Here is a 15,353-nt window from a genome sequence, read left to right on the forward strand (position 1 = left end):
ATGGGGGAGCTGTGGAGACCACCTGTGCACAAACACACGTTTCCACAGGGGCTGGCCAGGATGTCTGGGAGTCATGTCCCTCGGAAACCTGGGAGCAGGGACAGCTGAGCAGCGGCAGAAGTGAAAGCTGGGAGAACCTTCCAGAGGTAAAGGTAAAGCCATCCTCAGGTTCGGGTCACTCACAGGGAGCTGCAGCCTGGGTGGCCTGAAGCCTGGGGAGGGGCATTTTGAATTCACCCAAGGTCAAGTGTTACAAAGGTCCCGAGACCTCTCTTCTTCTTCTTTGTTATTTTTTTAGACCTCTCTTTAAAAGCTCACACTCCCCAGCAGACAAGTGTCAGTCAATCCTAACAAGCCCTCTCTGGTTTATTCCCCTACTGTTTCTTTTTCTTATTTTTTAAAAAAATGTTTATTTATTTTTGGCTGTGCTGGTCTTCAGTGCTGCACGTGGACTTTTTCTAGTTGTGGTAAGCAGGGGCTACTCGAGCTGTGGTGTGTGGGCTTCTCTTGTTGCAGAGCGCAAGTTCAAGAGCAAACAGATTCAGTAGCTGAGGTGCACGGGCTTAGTTGCCCCATGGTATGTGGGATCTTCCTGGACCAGGGATCAACCCCATGGACCCTGCAGTGGCAGGTGGATTCTTAACCACTGAACCACCAGGAAAGTCCTCCCCTACTGTTTTTGAATCTCAGACTCTGAAGTCCCAGGAAAAGTGAATATTTATCACAGAAGGGAGGGCATAGGGATGGCATGTCACTGAGGTGTGTGGATCCAGAGCTGTGACAAGATAGTTTCAGCCCCTGAATTCAAATGAGAGATTAAAATAAACCAGATGAAACTAAAACCAGAAACTGTTGAAGTGGGCTCACAAAGGCCTACTTCCTTCGTTTACTAGACACACACTTCCCGCCCCACGAGGTTCTTACTGGGTCCATGGCTTTCTGTGCGGGCCTAGCACGGCTGCCTTTTGGGTTGGCCACGGGCGGTGTGTCCACTGTGACCTCGCTGGGGCTGGGGCAGCCTCTGTGACTTGTCCTGCTGCTCTCGGCCTTCGCCTCCCTGCGGCTGGACACGATGTAACTTACTTCTTTGCTCAGAAAACCCTCAATTACCTGAAACCAGATCACAGAGGTGGCTGAAACCCAAAAGGCAGAAGTAGAATCATCAATATTGACAGGTCGAGGAAGGAAATCAGGTTGGCTCACAGAAGCTGCAGAATTAATGTCCTTAAATAGACCAGATGCAATCCTGTGCTGGGCCCCCAAGAAGACATCATCCCAAAATATAATAAGGTTTATGTACAGGACACAGGTTCTTGACTCCAGAACTGTAGTCCTCCCAGCAGAGCCTTGTGGGCTCTGAATATCTGACTGGTGAGGGTTTGCCCAGAGAGAGAGCACGCTGATGGGACTGGAGGATCAGGAGCTTGGCTAAGCCATGGTTTTGCTGTGAAGATACACTGGGCCATCCAGATGCTGCATCTGTCATCTTTACCACACTACGAAGAGGAGCCTGAAATAAAATTGGGTTCTGGATATTACTCAGCTGCGTAAGTGTCTGCTCATCTTACCTGCAAGCCCTTTATGACACTGAGAGGGTCTGACTCATCCTAAGAAACCCAAAACAGTGCTGGAAACACAATGACACAACTCATGTCTGGTGGAAGAAGAAAAGATGGAAATAAGCAGTAGTGAGCTGGCAAATGCTTAATGCCGGACTCTTGGGGGGAAAGGGGGAAAAAAAAAGCCCTGCTTTGTAGCGTTTGCTGGTTTCTGTGGGGTAAAATACTACTGGGGCTGATTTCAAGGTAGCCATATGACATCCCTTAATGTGGGAGTGGAAAGAGATGTTAACAACTGGTTCTCATGAGCCAGGACCAGCCGGCCCCAGCACCCTGTGAAAGGAAGGATGGATGATCTCTCTGACGAGAGAAACCTGGCACTTAGGTTTAAAAAAGAAGTTGCGGTCCCTCAAAAGCTAAACATGGATTACCACACGACCCAGCAACTCCTCTCCGAGGTATACGTCCAACAGAATTGAAAATAGGGACTCGAATGGACACTTGTCTACCCATGTTCACAGCAGCATTATTCATAATAGCTAAAATGCAGAAACAAACCGAGTGTCCATTAACGTATGAATGGATAAGCAAAATGTGGTCTGTCCATACAGTGGAGCACTATTCAGTCATGAGAGAGAAAGGAAACTCTGATCTACTCTACAGCATGGGTGAGCCTTGAAAGCTTTATGTTAAAGTGTAACAAACCAGAAACAAAAGGACCAACATCAGTGATCCCGCTGATACCACATATCTAGAATGGGCAAATTCAGAAACATAATGTAGATGTGAATGCTGGGGAGGTAGGGGGAGGTGAAAAGGGAAGTTCTTGCTTAAAGGTTACAGAGCTTCTGTTTGGGGTGATAAAAGTTTGGGAAACAGAGAGTGATGGTTACACAACAGGGTGAATGTAATTAATGTCCATGAATTTTAAAATAATTAATTTACAGGGACTTCTCTGGTAGTCCAGTGATTAAGAATCCACCTTCCAATGCAGGGGACATGGGTTCCATCTCTGATTGGGGAACTAAGTCCACATGCTGCTGTTACTGAGCCTGTGTGCCACAATAAAGACCCATGGCAGCCAAAATTTAAAAAAAAAAAAACAAAAAACTTTTTTTAAATTAAGAAGAATGAACCTATAAACAATTACAAAGGCATATTTTATGTCATATAAATTTTATCACAATTTAAAAAAATCTTTAAAGTGATAGGTTGAAGGAGTATGTCTGTCTACCTTCTGTAATATGGCAAAAAGATAAATGATTTCATGGCCACACATTTCTCCTATCCCAACAAGTCCACTCCTTAGCAGTGCCACTCTGCTGTTTCAGTTCTCCAGATTTCTAGAATGAACAGAAATTACTTTTCTAATTAGGAAAAAAAAATTATCTTTACTTTTAAAAAATGGTTTACATTTAAGCTGCTTTGGAAAATGCAGTGATACCCCTGAAAATACCTGGAAGTCACAGGCAGAACCCTTCTCCAGCTCCTGCCCTTGAATCCATGAAGGCACATGGCACCACAGGGGAGAAGCAGGTTACCTACCCCACCCAGCTGCTGAATGGCCCCCGTCAAAAACTGGAGGTTCTTGCCGGCAGGCAGATCCAAGTAGAAGGATTTTCCAGAAAAGGGCTGCCTCCTGGCATCTGGTGAGCTCTTCTGGCATTTTCCCAGACAACTGGAAACTGTGAGCTGAGCTCCTAGAAGACAACAATAAAGGGGAAGACAGTGAAAAGCTTGAGGTAAGAGAGACCCCTGGGGGTCAAGGAGCCTTTGCGGCCGACAGCCCCTGTGTGGTGCCTGGCCAGGCCCTGGCCACCAAGGTGGACACGAGACTCCTGCTCCTGCCCTTGGGAAGCCCAGGTGCAGAGAAACACAATCCACATACATGGATGTTGGAATGTAAAATGGTGCAGCCACTTTAGACAACAGTGCCGCTGTTTCTTGAAAGGTCAAGTATAGAGTTAACATAAGACTCAGCAATCCAATTCCTAGGCATACTCCCAGGAGAAATGAAAACATACATCCAGATAAAGTTCATAGCAGCATTACTCACTGTAGCCCCAAAGTGGCAACAATTCAAATGTGAATAAAACAGCAAAATGCAGCACATTCATATGATGGAATACTACTTGGCAATAAAAACCAATGAACTATCAGGACTTCCCTGGTAGTCCAGTAATTAAGAGTCTGCCTGCCAATGCAAGGGACACCAGTTCAATCCCTGGTTGGGGAACTAAGATCCTACATGCCATAGGGATCCAGTGGCAGCCAAATTAATTAATTAATTAATTTAAAAAGTGAAAGTGAAAGTCACTCAGTTGTGTCCGACTCTTTGCAACCCCAGTTGTCCAGGCCAGAATACTGGAGTGGGTAGCCTATCCCTTCTCCAGCGGATCTTCCCAACCCAAGAATCAAACCAGGGTCTCCTGCATTGCAGGCAGATTCTTTACCAACTGAGCTATCAGGGAAGCCCTGATAGCTGCACTCAATATGCCAGTAAATTCGGAAAACTCAGCAGTGGCCACAGGACTGGAAAAGGTCAGTTTTCATCCCAAAGAAAGGCAATGCCAAAGAACGTTCAAACTATCGCACAATTGCACTCATCTCACACACTAACAAAGTAATGCTCAAAATTCTCCAAGCCAGGCTTCAACAGTATGTGAACTGAGAACTTCCAGATGTTCAAGCTGGATTTAGAAAAGGCAGAGGAATCAGAGATTAAATTGCCAACATCCATTGGATCATAGAAAAAGCAAGAGAATTCCAGAAAAACATCTACTGCTCCTTCACTGACTGTGTGGATCACAACAAACTGTGGAAAATCCTTAAAGAGATGGGAATATCAGACCACCTGACCTGCCTCCTGAGAAATCTGTATGCAGGTCAAGAAGCAACAGTTAAGACCAGACATGGAACAATGGACTGGTTCCAAATTGGGAAAGGAGTAAGTCAAGGCTGTATATTGTCACCTTGCTTATTTAACTTATATGCAGAGTACATCATGAGAAATGCTGGGCTGGATGAAGCACAAGCTGGAATCAAGATTGCAGGGAGAAATGTCAATAACCTCAGGTATGCAGATGATACCACCCTTATGGCAGAAAACGAAGAAGAACTAGAGAGACTCTTGATGAGAGTGAAAGAGGAGAATGAAAAAGCTGGCTTAAAACTCAACATTCAAAAAACTAAGGTCATAGAATCTGGTCCCATCATTTCTCGGCAAATAGATGGGGAAACAATGGAAACAGTCACAGACTTTATTTTCTTGGGCTCCAAAATCACTGCAGATGGTGACTGCAGCCATGAAATTAAATGCTTGTTCCTTGGAAGAAAAGCTATGACTAACCTGGATAGCATATTAAAAAGCAGAGACATTACTTTGCTGACAAGGATTTGTCTAGTCAAAGCTATGGTTTTTCCAGTGGTCATGTATGGATGTGAGAGTTGGACCATAAAGAAAGCTGAGTGCCGAAGAATTGATGCTTTTGAACTGGGGTGCTGGAGAAGACTCTTGAGAGTCCCTTGGACTGCAAGGAGATCAAACCAGTCAATCCTGAAAGAAATCAGTCCTGAATATTCATTGGAAAGACTTGTGCTGAAGTTGAAGCTCCAATACTTTGGCCACCTGATACAAAGAACTGACTCATTGGAAAAGACCCTGTTGCTGGGAAAGATTGAACGCAGGAGGAGAAGGGGACGACAGAGGATGAGATGGTTGGACGGCATCACCGACTTGATGGACATGAGTTTGAGCAAGCTCCAGGAGTGGGTGATGGACAGGGAAGCCTGGCGTGCTGCAGTCCAGCTGCTAAGTCGCTTCAGTCATGTCCGACTCTGTGCGACCCCATAGATGGCAGCCCACCAGGCTCCCCGTCCCTGGGATTCTCTAGGCAACAACACTGGAGTGGGTTGCCATTTCCTTCTCCAATGAAGTCAGAGGTGGACCCAAAGGAGAGAGTAAACAGACATATGAGCCTGACAAAACTAAGAGGACAGACACTATCTGCGGTGGCTTCTCGTGCTGTGGAGCACGGGCTCTAGGGCATGTGGACTTCAACAGTTGCAGCACATGGGCTCAATGGTTGCAGATCCCGGGCTCCAGAGCACAGGCTCAATAGTTGTGTGGCACGGACTTAGTTGCTCTGAGGCGTGTGAGATCTTCCCAGATCAGGGATCGAACTTGTGTCTCCTGCATTGGCAGGTGGATTCTTTACCACTGAGCCACCAGGGAAGCCCCTGGACCTGATATTTTTAAAAGTTTTCTACAAAACTTTGATTCTATAAATTCCTGCAACTCGCCTACCTACCATCCAGTCAGGCTTTTAATTGGATCTCCTCAGTTAAACCCTGCTTGCCCTGATGAGATACTATTTTTCTTTTTCTGAGTTACAAATTACTTATTATCTGTACTTCTAGTATTTTTGGCTTCATATTCTTGTTTACTCACTCCATTAGACCAAAAACTACTTGGGGAAGAGATTTTTTTTTTTTTAATTTGGCTGCACTGGGTCTTAGTTTCGTCAGGTGGGATCTTTAGCTGTGGCATGTGGGATCTAGTTCCCTGACCACTGATTGAACCCAGGCCCCCTGCATTGGGAGCTTGGAGTATTAGCCACGGCACCACCAAGGAAGTCCTTGGGAAGAGATGTTTGACTTACATGTGATCAGATCAGATCAGTCACTCAGTCGTGTCCGACTCTTTGCGACCCCATGAATCGCAGCACGCCAGGCCTCCCTGTCCCTCACCAACTCCCGGAGTTCACTCAGACTCACGTCCATCAAGTCAGTGATGCCATCCAGCCATCTCATCCTCTGTCGTCCCCTTCTCCTCCTGCCCCCAATCCATCCCAGCATCAGAGTCTTTTCCAATGAGTCAACTCTTCACATGAGGTGGCCAAAGTACTGGAGTTTCAGCTTTAGCATCATTCCTTCCAAAGAAATCCCAGGGCTGATCTCCTTCAGAATGGACTGGTTGGATCTCCTTGCAGTCCAAGGGACTCTCAAGAGTCTTCTCCAACACCACAGTTCAAAAGCATCAATTCTTCGGCGCTCAGCCTTCTTCACGGTCCAACTTTCACATCCATACATGACCACAAGAAAAACCATAGCCTTGACTAGACGAACCTTTGCTGGCAAAGTAATGTCTCTGCTTTTGAATATGCTATCTAGGTTGGTCATAACTTTCCTTCCAAGGAGTAAGCATCTTTTAATTTCATGGCTGCAGTCCCATCTGTACATTTCCATAATGCTTAAACTAGATCCTGCTTTCCCATCCTCAGCTAGCATCTGACCTTCAAGCATTCACCCTCTGTTCCTGTAAACCTCCCTTTTCCTGAGAGTCCTAGGTATTTAGAGACCGAAAACTGGAAAGTCAGCTTGGCATTTAACAGAAAAGGCCTTTGTTCTGAGTCCTGCTTCCATCTCTTACTAGCTGTGTAACCCTAAGTCTTACTTAGGATGTAATCTTAAGTAAATAATCTTACTTACAGTAATCTTACTTAGGATGTCTCAGTCTCTATTTCCTCACTTCTGAAATAGTGGTAATAATAAACACCCACTCTCATGGGCAGTCCATATGGGATACGTAAAATATCATAAATGGTGTCAGGTAATGGTATTTAGGAGTTATTCAAATACTTAATAAGCACTCAGGATGGAGACTGGCCAGAAACATCTGATCCAGCCATACCAGGAATACCAGCTGGATGTCAGGCCAGGGCATTATTCTAACTGTAGCCATTCTGGGTCCCTCCCTAAGGCCATCTTCTCCAGAAGGTGAGCCATGTGGGGTCATAGCTCCCCAACCAGGGACTGAACCGGCAACCCCTGCACTGGGAGGTGAAGTCTAAACCCCTGAACTGCCAGGGAAGGTCCTCTTTTTCCTTTTATTGAGCAGTCTAACTGACATACAACATTATATTAGTTCCAGGGGATACAACATAATGATTCAATATTTGTATAGAAGGCTTTCTCAGAGTAAGCCCTTTTGACATTCACACAGGCCTACAACTTTCTCCACAGGACCTAATCCTAGGGAAATCTCTGAAGAAAGAAGGAATTAGATGAGATGAATGGCAGAGTCAGACACTGGCGTGCGGGTGAGGGCGGTGCTGCGCTGGGTGAACAGCAAGCCTAAAGCGGAAGAGTGCCAGGACTCGCAGGAAGGTGAGACCGGAGAATGGCTTCTAGTTGTGCTCAGTGGGCCCCTGCCCGCCTGTAGCCAGTGCCAGGTAAGCAGTCCAGCACCGACCAGAGACAGTAGGGTAACATCAAGGCAGTGTGAGTGTATGTGAGTATGAGTGTGTGAGTGTGAAGCAGTTAACAAAAGGTCAGGGTCAAGGGGAGTTGTGAAGTCAAGGAGGTCAGTGAGCTGGCTGGCACAAATGAGCTTCCCTCCCTCCTCACTATTCATTTGGTGAATCAGGAAATTACAACTTAAGGAAAACAGCAGCTCTTGCAAATGAGCAGTACAAGGCAACACATGTATTAGAGGGGGGTGGTGACTGAGCCCACACTGGAACCAGGGGCTTCCCACCTTAGGGTGGTTTTCCTCTTCTAACCAAACCCCAATCCCTGAACTCAAAGGAGGAGCATAACACAGAACCTAAGCTTTTGCATCTTCCTTCCAGGCGCACATTATCAGTTAGAGTGGCTAGCAGTCTCAAGGGAACATTAGCTTCTAAGAAAATATGAGGCAACCGAAGAAGGCAAGTACTATAAAAGAAGCTTTCTCTGGCATAGGTGCCCTTCTGTTATAAGTAATGGACCAGACAGAAAGAAGAATTTTAAAGCATAATAAATATCTCAAGAAGGCAAGGAGCTTACTAGAAACATAAAAGAAGAACAGCAGGTAAATAAAATAATTAATTGAAGATAAGGGATATAAAAAAATACAATAGTTAAAAAACACTTCAAATAGTAAAAAAAAAAAAAATCATTTAAAAATGAGCAACAGATAGACATTTCTCCAAAGGTATACCAATGACCAATAAGCACATGAAAAGATACACAAGGTCATTAGCCTTGTTGCTGCTGCTAAGTCACTGCAGATGTGTCCGACTCTGTGTGATCCCATAGACGGCAGCCCACCAGGCTCCCCTGTCCCTGGGATTCTCCAGGCAAGAACACTGGAGTGGGTTGCCATTTCCTTCTCCAATGCAGAAAAGTGAAAAGTGAAAGTGAAGTCGCTTAGTCGTGTCTGACTCTTAGCGACCCCATGGACTACAGCCTACCAGGCTCCTCCGTCCATGGGATTTTCCAGGCAAGAGTACTGGAGTGGGGTGCCATTGCCTTCTCCGATTAGCCTTGTTGCTGCTGCTGCTGCTGCTAAGTCGCTTCAGTCATGTCCAACTCTGTGCGACCCCAGCGACAGCAGCCCACCAGGCTTCCCTGTCCCTGGGATTCTCCAGGCAACAACACTGGAGTGAGTTGCCATTTCCTTCTCCAATGCATGAAAGTGAAAAGTGAAAGTGAAGTCGCTCAGTCGTGTCTGACTCCTAGCGACCCCATGGACTGCAGCCTACCAGGTTCCTCCGTCCATGGGATTTTCCAGGCAAGAGTACTAGAGTGGGGTGCCATTGCCTTCTCCGGATTAGCCTTGTTAGGAAAACGTAAATTGAAAACACAAAGAGATACCACTTCAAACCGACTGTCTGTGTGCTGAGTTCCTCAGTCGTGTCCATCTCTTTGCGACCCCATGGACTTTAGCCGGCCAGGTTCCTCTGTCCATGGGGATTCTCCAGGCAAGAATACTGGAGTGGGTTGCCACGCCCTCCTCCAGGGGATCTTCCCAACCCAGGGATCACACCCAGGTCTCCTGCATTGCAGGCAGATTCTTTACCGTCTCAGCCATGAGGGAAGCCCAATAAGAGAGTTGCTTAGCAGGCCCCAGGGAGATATGAACTCCTGACACCTGGTTTATAAGACCAGCACTCTAAACCCTGAGCTATAGGGTCTCATGCCAAACGCACTAGGATGGCTTTAACAAAAAAGACAGGTAATAACAAGTGTTGGTGAGGACCTGCAGAACTGGAATCCTCATACTTTGTTGGTGGGAATGTAAATGGTGTAGCCAACAGGGAAAGTCTGCCAGTTTCTCACAAAGTTAAACAGAGACTTACCATCAGTTCACTTCAGTTGATCAGTTGTGTCCGACTCTCCGTGACCCCATGAATCACAGCACACCAGGCCTCCCTGTCCATCACCAACTCCTGGAGTTCATTCAAACTCATGTCTATCGAGTCGGTGATGCCATCCAGCCATCTCATCCTCTGTCGTCCCCTTCTCCTCCTGCCCCCAATCCCTCCCAGCATCAGGGTCTTTTCCAATGAGTCAACTCTTCGCATGAGGTGGCCAAAGTATTGGAGTTTCAGCTTTAGCATCAGTCCTTCCAATGAACACCCAGGATTGCTCTCCTTTAGGATGGACTGGTTGGATCTCCTTGCAGTCCAAGGGACTCTCAAGAGTCTTCTCCAACACCACAGTTCAAAAGCATCAATTCTTCGGTGCTCAGCTTTCTTCACAGTCAAACTTTCACATCCATACATGACCACTGGAAAACCATAGCCTTGACTAAACGGACCTTTGTTGGCAAAGTAATATCTCTGCTTTTTAATATGCTATCTAGGTTGGTCATAACTTTTCTTCCAAGGAGTAAGCGTCTTTTAATTTCATGGCTGCAATCACCATCAGCAGTGATTTTGGAGCCCCCCAAAATAAAGTCTGATGCTGTTTCCACTGTTTCCCCATCCAACTTACCATAGGACCCAGCAATTATACTTCTAGGTATACATTCCAAGAAAAAAATGATAACCTGGAAACAAATGTTTATAACAGTATTGTTCATAATAGCCAGGAAACAGAAAACTCTTATGTCCATCAACTAATGAATGGATAAAATGTGGTAATCCACACAAAGGAAATAAAGAACATGAGCCTCCAGATTGAAAGTTTCCACCAAGTGCTAGCTCCATGAATGAAAAAAGTCCCATGGCACACTATTCATGAAATTTCAGGATGCTGAAGAGAAAGAGAGGATTTTGGCTTCATTTCAGGTAATACTGGAGAGGTTACCTAAAAGCCCTCCTTAACACAAATGTCTAAAAATACCAGCTGAAATAGAAATACCAATCCTATCTAACTGCTAAGTCCACAAAATTAGTAAGAAGACAACAAAAGTGCTCCACATGATGAGAAAGTTGAAAACCACAGTGGTGAAAGCGAATGCTGACTGCCCTGAGGGAGGGAGTCTATGGACTTAAAAGCAAAGAGCTTGAGACTGAAGAGCCACATGAGCCGTGGAGATGAGGTCTTGTGCAAGCCTAAAGTGGGGAGCGAGGATTGGGAACTCCTGCATGAATCTAGGAGAAAAGGGAAGCCAGAAAATAATCCATCCACTAGAAAAGACAAAAAAGGAATACTGCCTACCTTAGCCTGGGCTCCACATGAAAGGAAAATCTTCACTGAGAATCCAAAGTACAAGCCTCTCAAGAGACTGGAGTTCAAATTCATTCTAGTCATGTGGATTAAGAACCCACTACCCCCATCACCCAATAGAGATTAACATTAAAAAGTAATCCCAGCTAGGGTTTTCCTGGTGGCTCAGTGGTAAAGAATCCACCTGCCAATGCGGGAGACAGGGGTTTGACCCCTGATCCAGGAAGATCCCACATGCCTTGGAGCAGCTGAGCCTGAGACACAATTATTGAGCCTGTGCTCTAGAGGCCGCCTGCCCTAGAGACCGTGCTCTGCAACAGGACAGGCCACTGCAATGAGAAGCCAGTGCATGGCAACTAGAGTGACCCTCCTGGACAAAACTAGAAAGAGCCTGAGTAGAAAAGAAGACCCAGTGCAGTCAAAAATAAATAAATAAGAATTTTTTAAAAAACAGAGTAATGTGCACAATCATTTGCAGATGAATAGTTGATGTTCAGTTGCTAAGTCGTGTCTGACTCTGCAGCCCCATGAACTGCAGCATGCCCGGCTCCTCTGTCCTCCACTATTTCATGGAGTTTACTCAAATTTATGTCCATTGAGTCAGTGATGCTATCTAACTGTCTCATCCTCTGCTACCCCCTTCTCCTTTTGCCTTCAATCTTTCCCAGCATCAGGGTCTTTTCCAATGAGTCAGCTCTTTGCATCAAGTAGCCAAAATATTGGAGCTTCAGCTTCAGTATCAGTCCTTCCAATGAATATTCAGGGTTAATTTCCTTTAGGATTGCCTGGTTTGATCTCCTTGCAGTCCAAGAGATTATCAAGAGTCTTCTCCAGCACCACACTTTGAAGGCATCAATTCTTTGGTGTTCAGCCATTTTTACAGTCCAACGCGCAAATCTTTATATGACTACTGGAAAAACCATAGCTTTGACTATGCAGACCTTTGTCAGCAAAGTAATGTCTCTGTTTTTTAATATGCTCTCTAGGTTTGTCATAGCTTTTCTTCCTAGGAGCAAGCATCTTTTAATTTCATGGCTGTAGTCACTGTCCACAGTGATTTTGGAGCCCAAGAAAATAAAATTTGTCATTGTTTCCACTTTTTCTCCTTCTATTTGGCATGAAGTAAGGGACTAGATGCCATGATCTTAGTATTTTGAATGCTGAGTTGTAAGCCATCTTTTTCACTCTCCTCTTTCACCATCATCAAGAGATTCTTTAGTTCCTCTTCATTTTCTGCCATTAGAGTGTTACCATTTGCATATCTGAGGTTGATATTTCTCCTGGCATTCTTGATTCCAGCTTGTGATTCATCCAGTCTGGCATTTTGCACGATGTTCTCTGTATATACAGCCTTGTCATATTCCTTTCCCAAATTGGAACCAGTCAGTTGTTCCATGTCTGGTTCTAACTGTTGCTTCTTTACCTGCATGTTTTCAATTCTTGTATCTTTATTCTTATGAAAACTAAAACCCTCTAAAATTAACACAGTTATGTTATTGTGAATTTTAAGAACAAATACAAAGAGAATAATCTAAAATCTTCTACAGGGAAAAGCAGGTTATACACTAAGGAACAAGAATCAGATTGACATCAATTCTCAACAGCATCTACTTTTTAGCAAGAAGAGACCACTGTCACTTTTCAATGTGTTGAAGGGAAAAAAACTGACTCAAAAACTTTAATATAAGGGTGAAATAAAGATGTTCTTAGGCATACAAGCCTCAAAAAGTTTATCACATAAAGCCCCCTTTTGAAAATATGCTTGGAGGAAGTTCATCAGCCAAAAGAGAACTAGAGCTAGAAGAAAGCAACACCATATGGGAAGGGAGAGTAAATAATTTAGTGAAATATATCACCGTTTAAAAGGCAACAATGAAATGGCATATCTGTAAAAATCCAGAACTCAAACTAGATGATACTAAGAGGGCAAAGGGGAGCACTGAGGGAAGTGACTAGTGCTGAAATACTTATCTAATTGGGTGGGGCTCTTTAAGTTTATCAATAAATTTAAGAATTTTATGGTAAAAGTAACCATGAATATAGGTTTAATAAGTTACTCCATCCTGACTCTCCATCTGCTCATAATATCAGAGAGAAAACTCTTGTTTGACCTTTATCATGAATTCCTTAACGATCCATGACATGCCTCAACACAAACAACCCCCTCCCAACACACACACACACACACACACACACACACACACAGTAACTAGAAAACCCCAAGAGATAACATTTCTCGGCCTTTTCTTCCCAAGAGACTCTGGGGCAGGAGTACCAACTGGGACCTCGAAACCCTCATTAACTGCCCTGTTACCTACCTGGGTCCGGAGCCCGTAGCTTACTCTCATCCATTGAACTCTCCAGTTGAAGGCGATCGTTGACTGAAAAAGGACAAAACATCAGGTGAACCACCTCCACTAATCTTCGACCCTCCATCATCCCCTCCTCCAACCTCCCAAGTCCTGCACAATTTCCATCGAGGCTCCCGGGAACTCCAAGACTCAACTCCATCCCAACCCACATCCCCTCTCAACTCCCGCGCCTCCTTCCAGACTCTTGTTCCCCCACTCCCTCTGCCCCTTTAGACCTCTGTCTTCTCAATTCCTATGACCCCTCCCCGGTCCCTCTACCCTCCCAGCTCCCGTAACCTATCTGCTTCCCAATTCCTATGCCCACTTCCCAACCCCGAACCCCTCATTAACGCCTTTGACCCTTTCCACCTTCCTTCTTATCCCTCCTTCCCCCTTTCGGCATCCGTACCCTTTCCCGGATCCCTCCTCCAATTCTCTGCTCTTTCCCTGTCTCCGTACTCCTTCAAGGCCGCCGTATCCCAATCGTGAGCTCCATGGGCTCTTTCAAGCTCCCGTGCACCGAATGCTTCTCCGCAACTACAGCATATTCTCTAGGCACCCTCGGCCGCGGGTTCGGTTTAAATTTCCTGTTGGCCCCGCCCCTAAAATTACGTAAGAGCTGTGAGACTGCCATACGGAGGCCCTCGGAGGACAATATTAGCTAGGCCGCCCTCTCTCTTGCCCTTCATTTTTTCACTCTGCTCTTTCTGTCTCTTCATCTGTCCACTTTTCATAGGCTTGAGATCTTTTGAGGTTTAATAGCCAGCGAGCTGGGGACTAGCAGTAGCGTCTTAGTGATTCTTCACATTGAGCTAGTTTGAAATTCCTAGGGGTTCAATAATAAATAACAAACCTAACGCTTATAGATAGAGCGTTTACAGTTTACATAAAGATTTCACATACATAGAATTTCGTCTTCACATCTTTGTCTCCCTTCATTTTCTACTTATCCACCCAACCAAAAAAAAAAAAAAATTCTCAAAAGTGGTGTCTCCATTCCTCACTTACATGTTTTCTTCAATTCACCTGATTAGAGCTTGATTCTCACCTCTCCATCAAAACCGTACTTACCCAGCCAACTGTGACTTCCATTTTCCCCTAGCTGACTTATAGAACATTGAAACATACTACTTCCTTCTTCTTGAAACACTTTCTTCCTTTTGCTTCCATTTCTACCCATTTTCACCTTACCTCAATGGGCTCCTTCTCCATCTCTTTTGCTGGATCCAATGCCAGTTCCACTTATAAATGTTGGTGTGCACCAAGGCTTTAGCTTTTAGCCCTCTTCTCTTCCCTAGTAACACTTTCTCCCAAGGGGATCTCTTCCAACTCCATAACTTTAAAATTCAGCTCTACGTTAATGCCTGAGTTCTGACTTATCCCCAGATCTCCAGACATATGGTCAAGTATCTACTGGACATTTCCATTTAGGTGAAGACTCAGGCTTAACAAGTTCAACATTTGTTCCACTGCCCCCTGCCAAAAAAAACCCTCCTCACCTATCCTTATCCTATCTCATTATCCACTCAGTTCAAACCTATGTTATATTTTTTAAAAATTAAAAAACAAAAACTTTAAGTTATCTTTCAGAACTTTCCCTTATCCCCACCCTGCTCCCAAAACAAATTCTACCAATTCCAAAGTACCTCTTGAATCAGACCCAGCCACCAATTTCTTGCCCAAAGTGCTGCAGTTAATTCCTAACATATTTCTACACTTAAATAGCTTTCTACCTCTTCCCAATATAATCCGTTTTCCATGAGCAACCAGCATTATTCATTAAACCCATGGTAGAAGTGTATATACCACAAACACCTTGTATCCCTTCCAGTGGGGCCTCTCCCTGCAGATTTGAGTTCCTGGGGAACACAAACTTGGCCACGTGACTTGCTTTGGCTGATGGGAAAAAAAGAAAACAAGTGACACATCACTTCCAAGAATAAGTTTAAAAGCCAGGCTGGTTTATCAAGTTCTCTTTTCCCTTATCTAGCAATGTCCAGCCAGA

At 44.9% G+C, this 15,353-nt stretch overlaps 1 protein-coding gene and 1 long non-coding RNA gene across 6 annotated transcripts in view; one reads left to right on the plus strand and one right to left on the minus strand.

The window, feature by feature from the left end:
- The window catches only part of DBF4B (DBF4B-CDC7 kinase regulatory subunit), a 33,772-nt gene extending 19,915 nt beyond the window's left edge, over positions 1–13,857 (minus strand). For 4 of the 5 annotated variants that reach the window (XM_055575690.1, XM_055575691.1, XM_055575688.1 and 1 more), the window contains exons 1-3: positions 13,316–13,520; positions 3,105–3,259; positions 925–1,110 (exon numbers count right to left, since the gene is read on the minus strand). In XM_055575690.1, the coding sequence (XP_055431665.1) occupies positions 925–1,110; positions 3,105–3,259; positions 13,316–13,520 (546 nt within the window). Of the gene's footprint in view, positions 1–924; positions 1,111–3,104; positions 3,260–13,315; positions 13,521–13,807 lie in introns of those variants that run through there. The other variant, XM_055575692.1, reaches the window with a different exon arrangement.
- Positions 9–13,382, plus strand: LOC129648904 (uncharacterized). The gene is made up of 3 exons (XR_008712917.1): positions 9–146; positions 7,584–7,727; positions 13,253–13,382. It is a non-coding gene; the product is annotated as an uncharacterized LOC129648904 (long non-coding RNA).
- Positions 13,858–15,353: the final 1,496 nt, after the last annotated feature.

The sequence above is a fragment of the Bubalus kerabau genome, chromosome 4 (genome assembly GCF_029407905.1).
Source record: "Bubalus kerabau isolate K-KA32 ecotype Philippines breed swamp buffalo chromosome 4, PCC_UOA_SB_1v2, whole genome shotgun sequence".
Classification (NCBI taxonomy): Eukaryota; Metazoa; Chordata; class Mammalia; order Artiodactyla; family Bovidae; genus Bubalus; species Bubalus kerabau.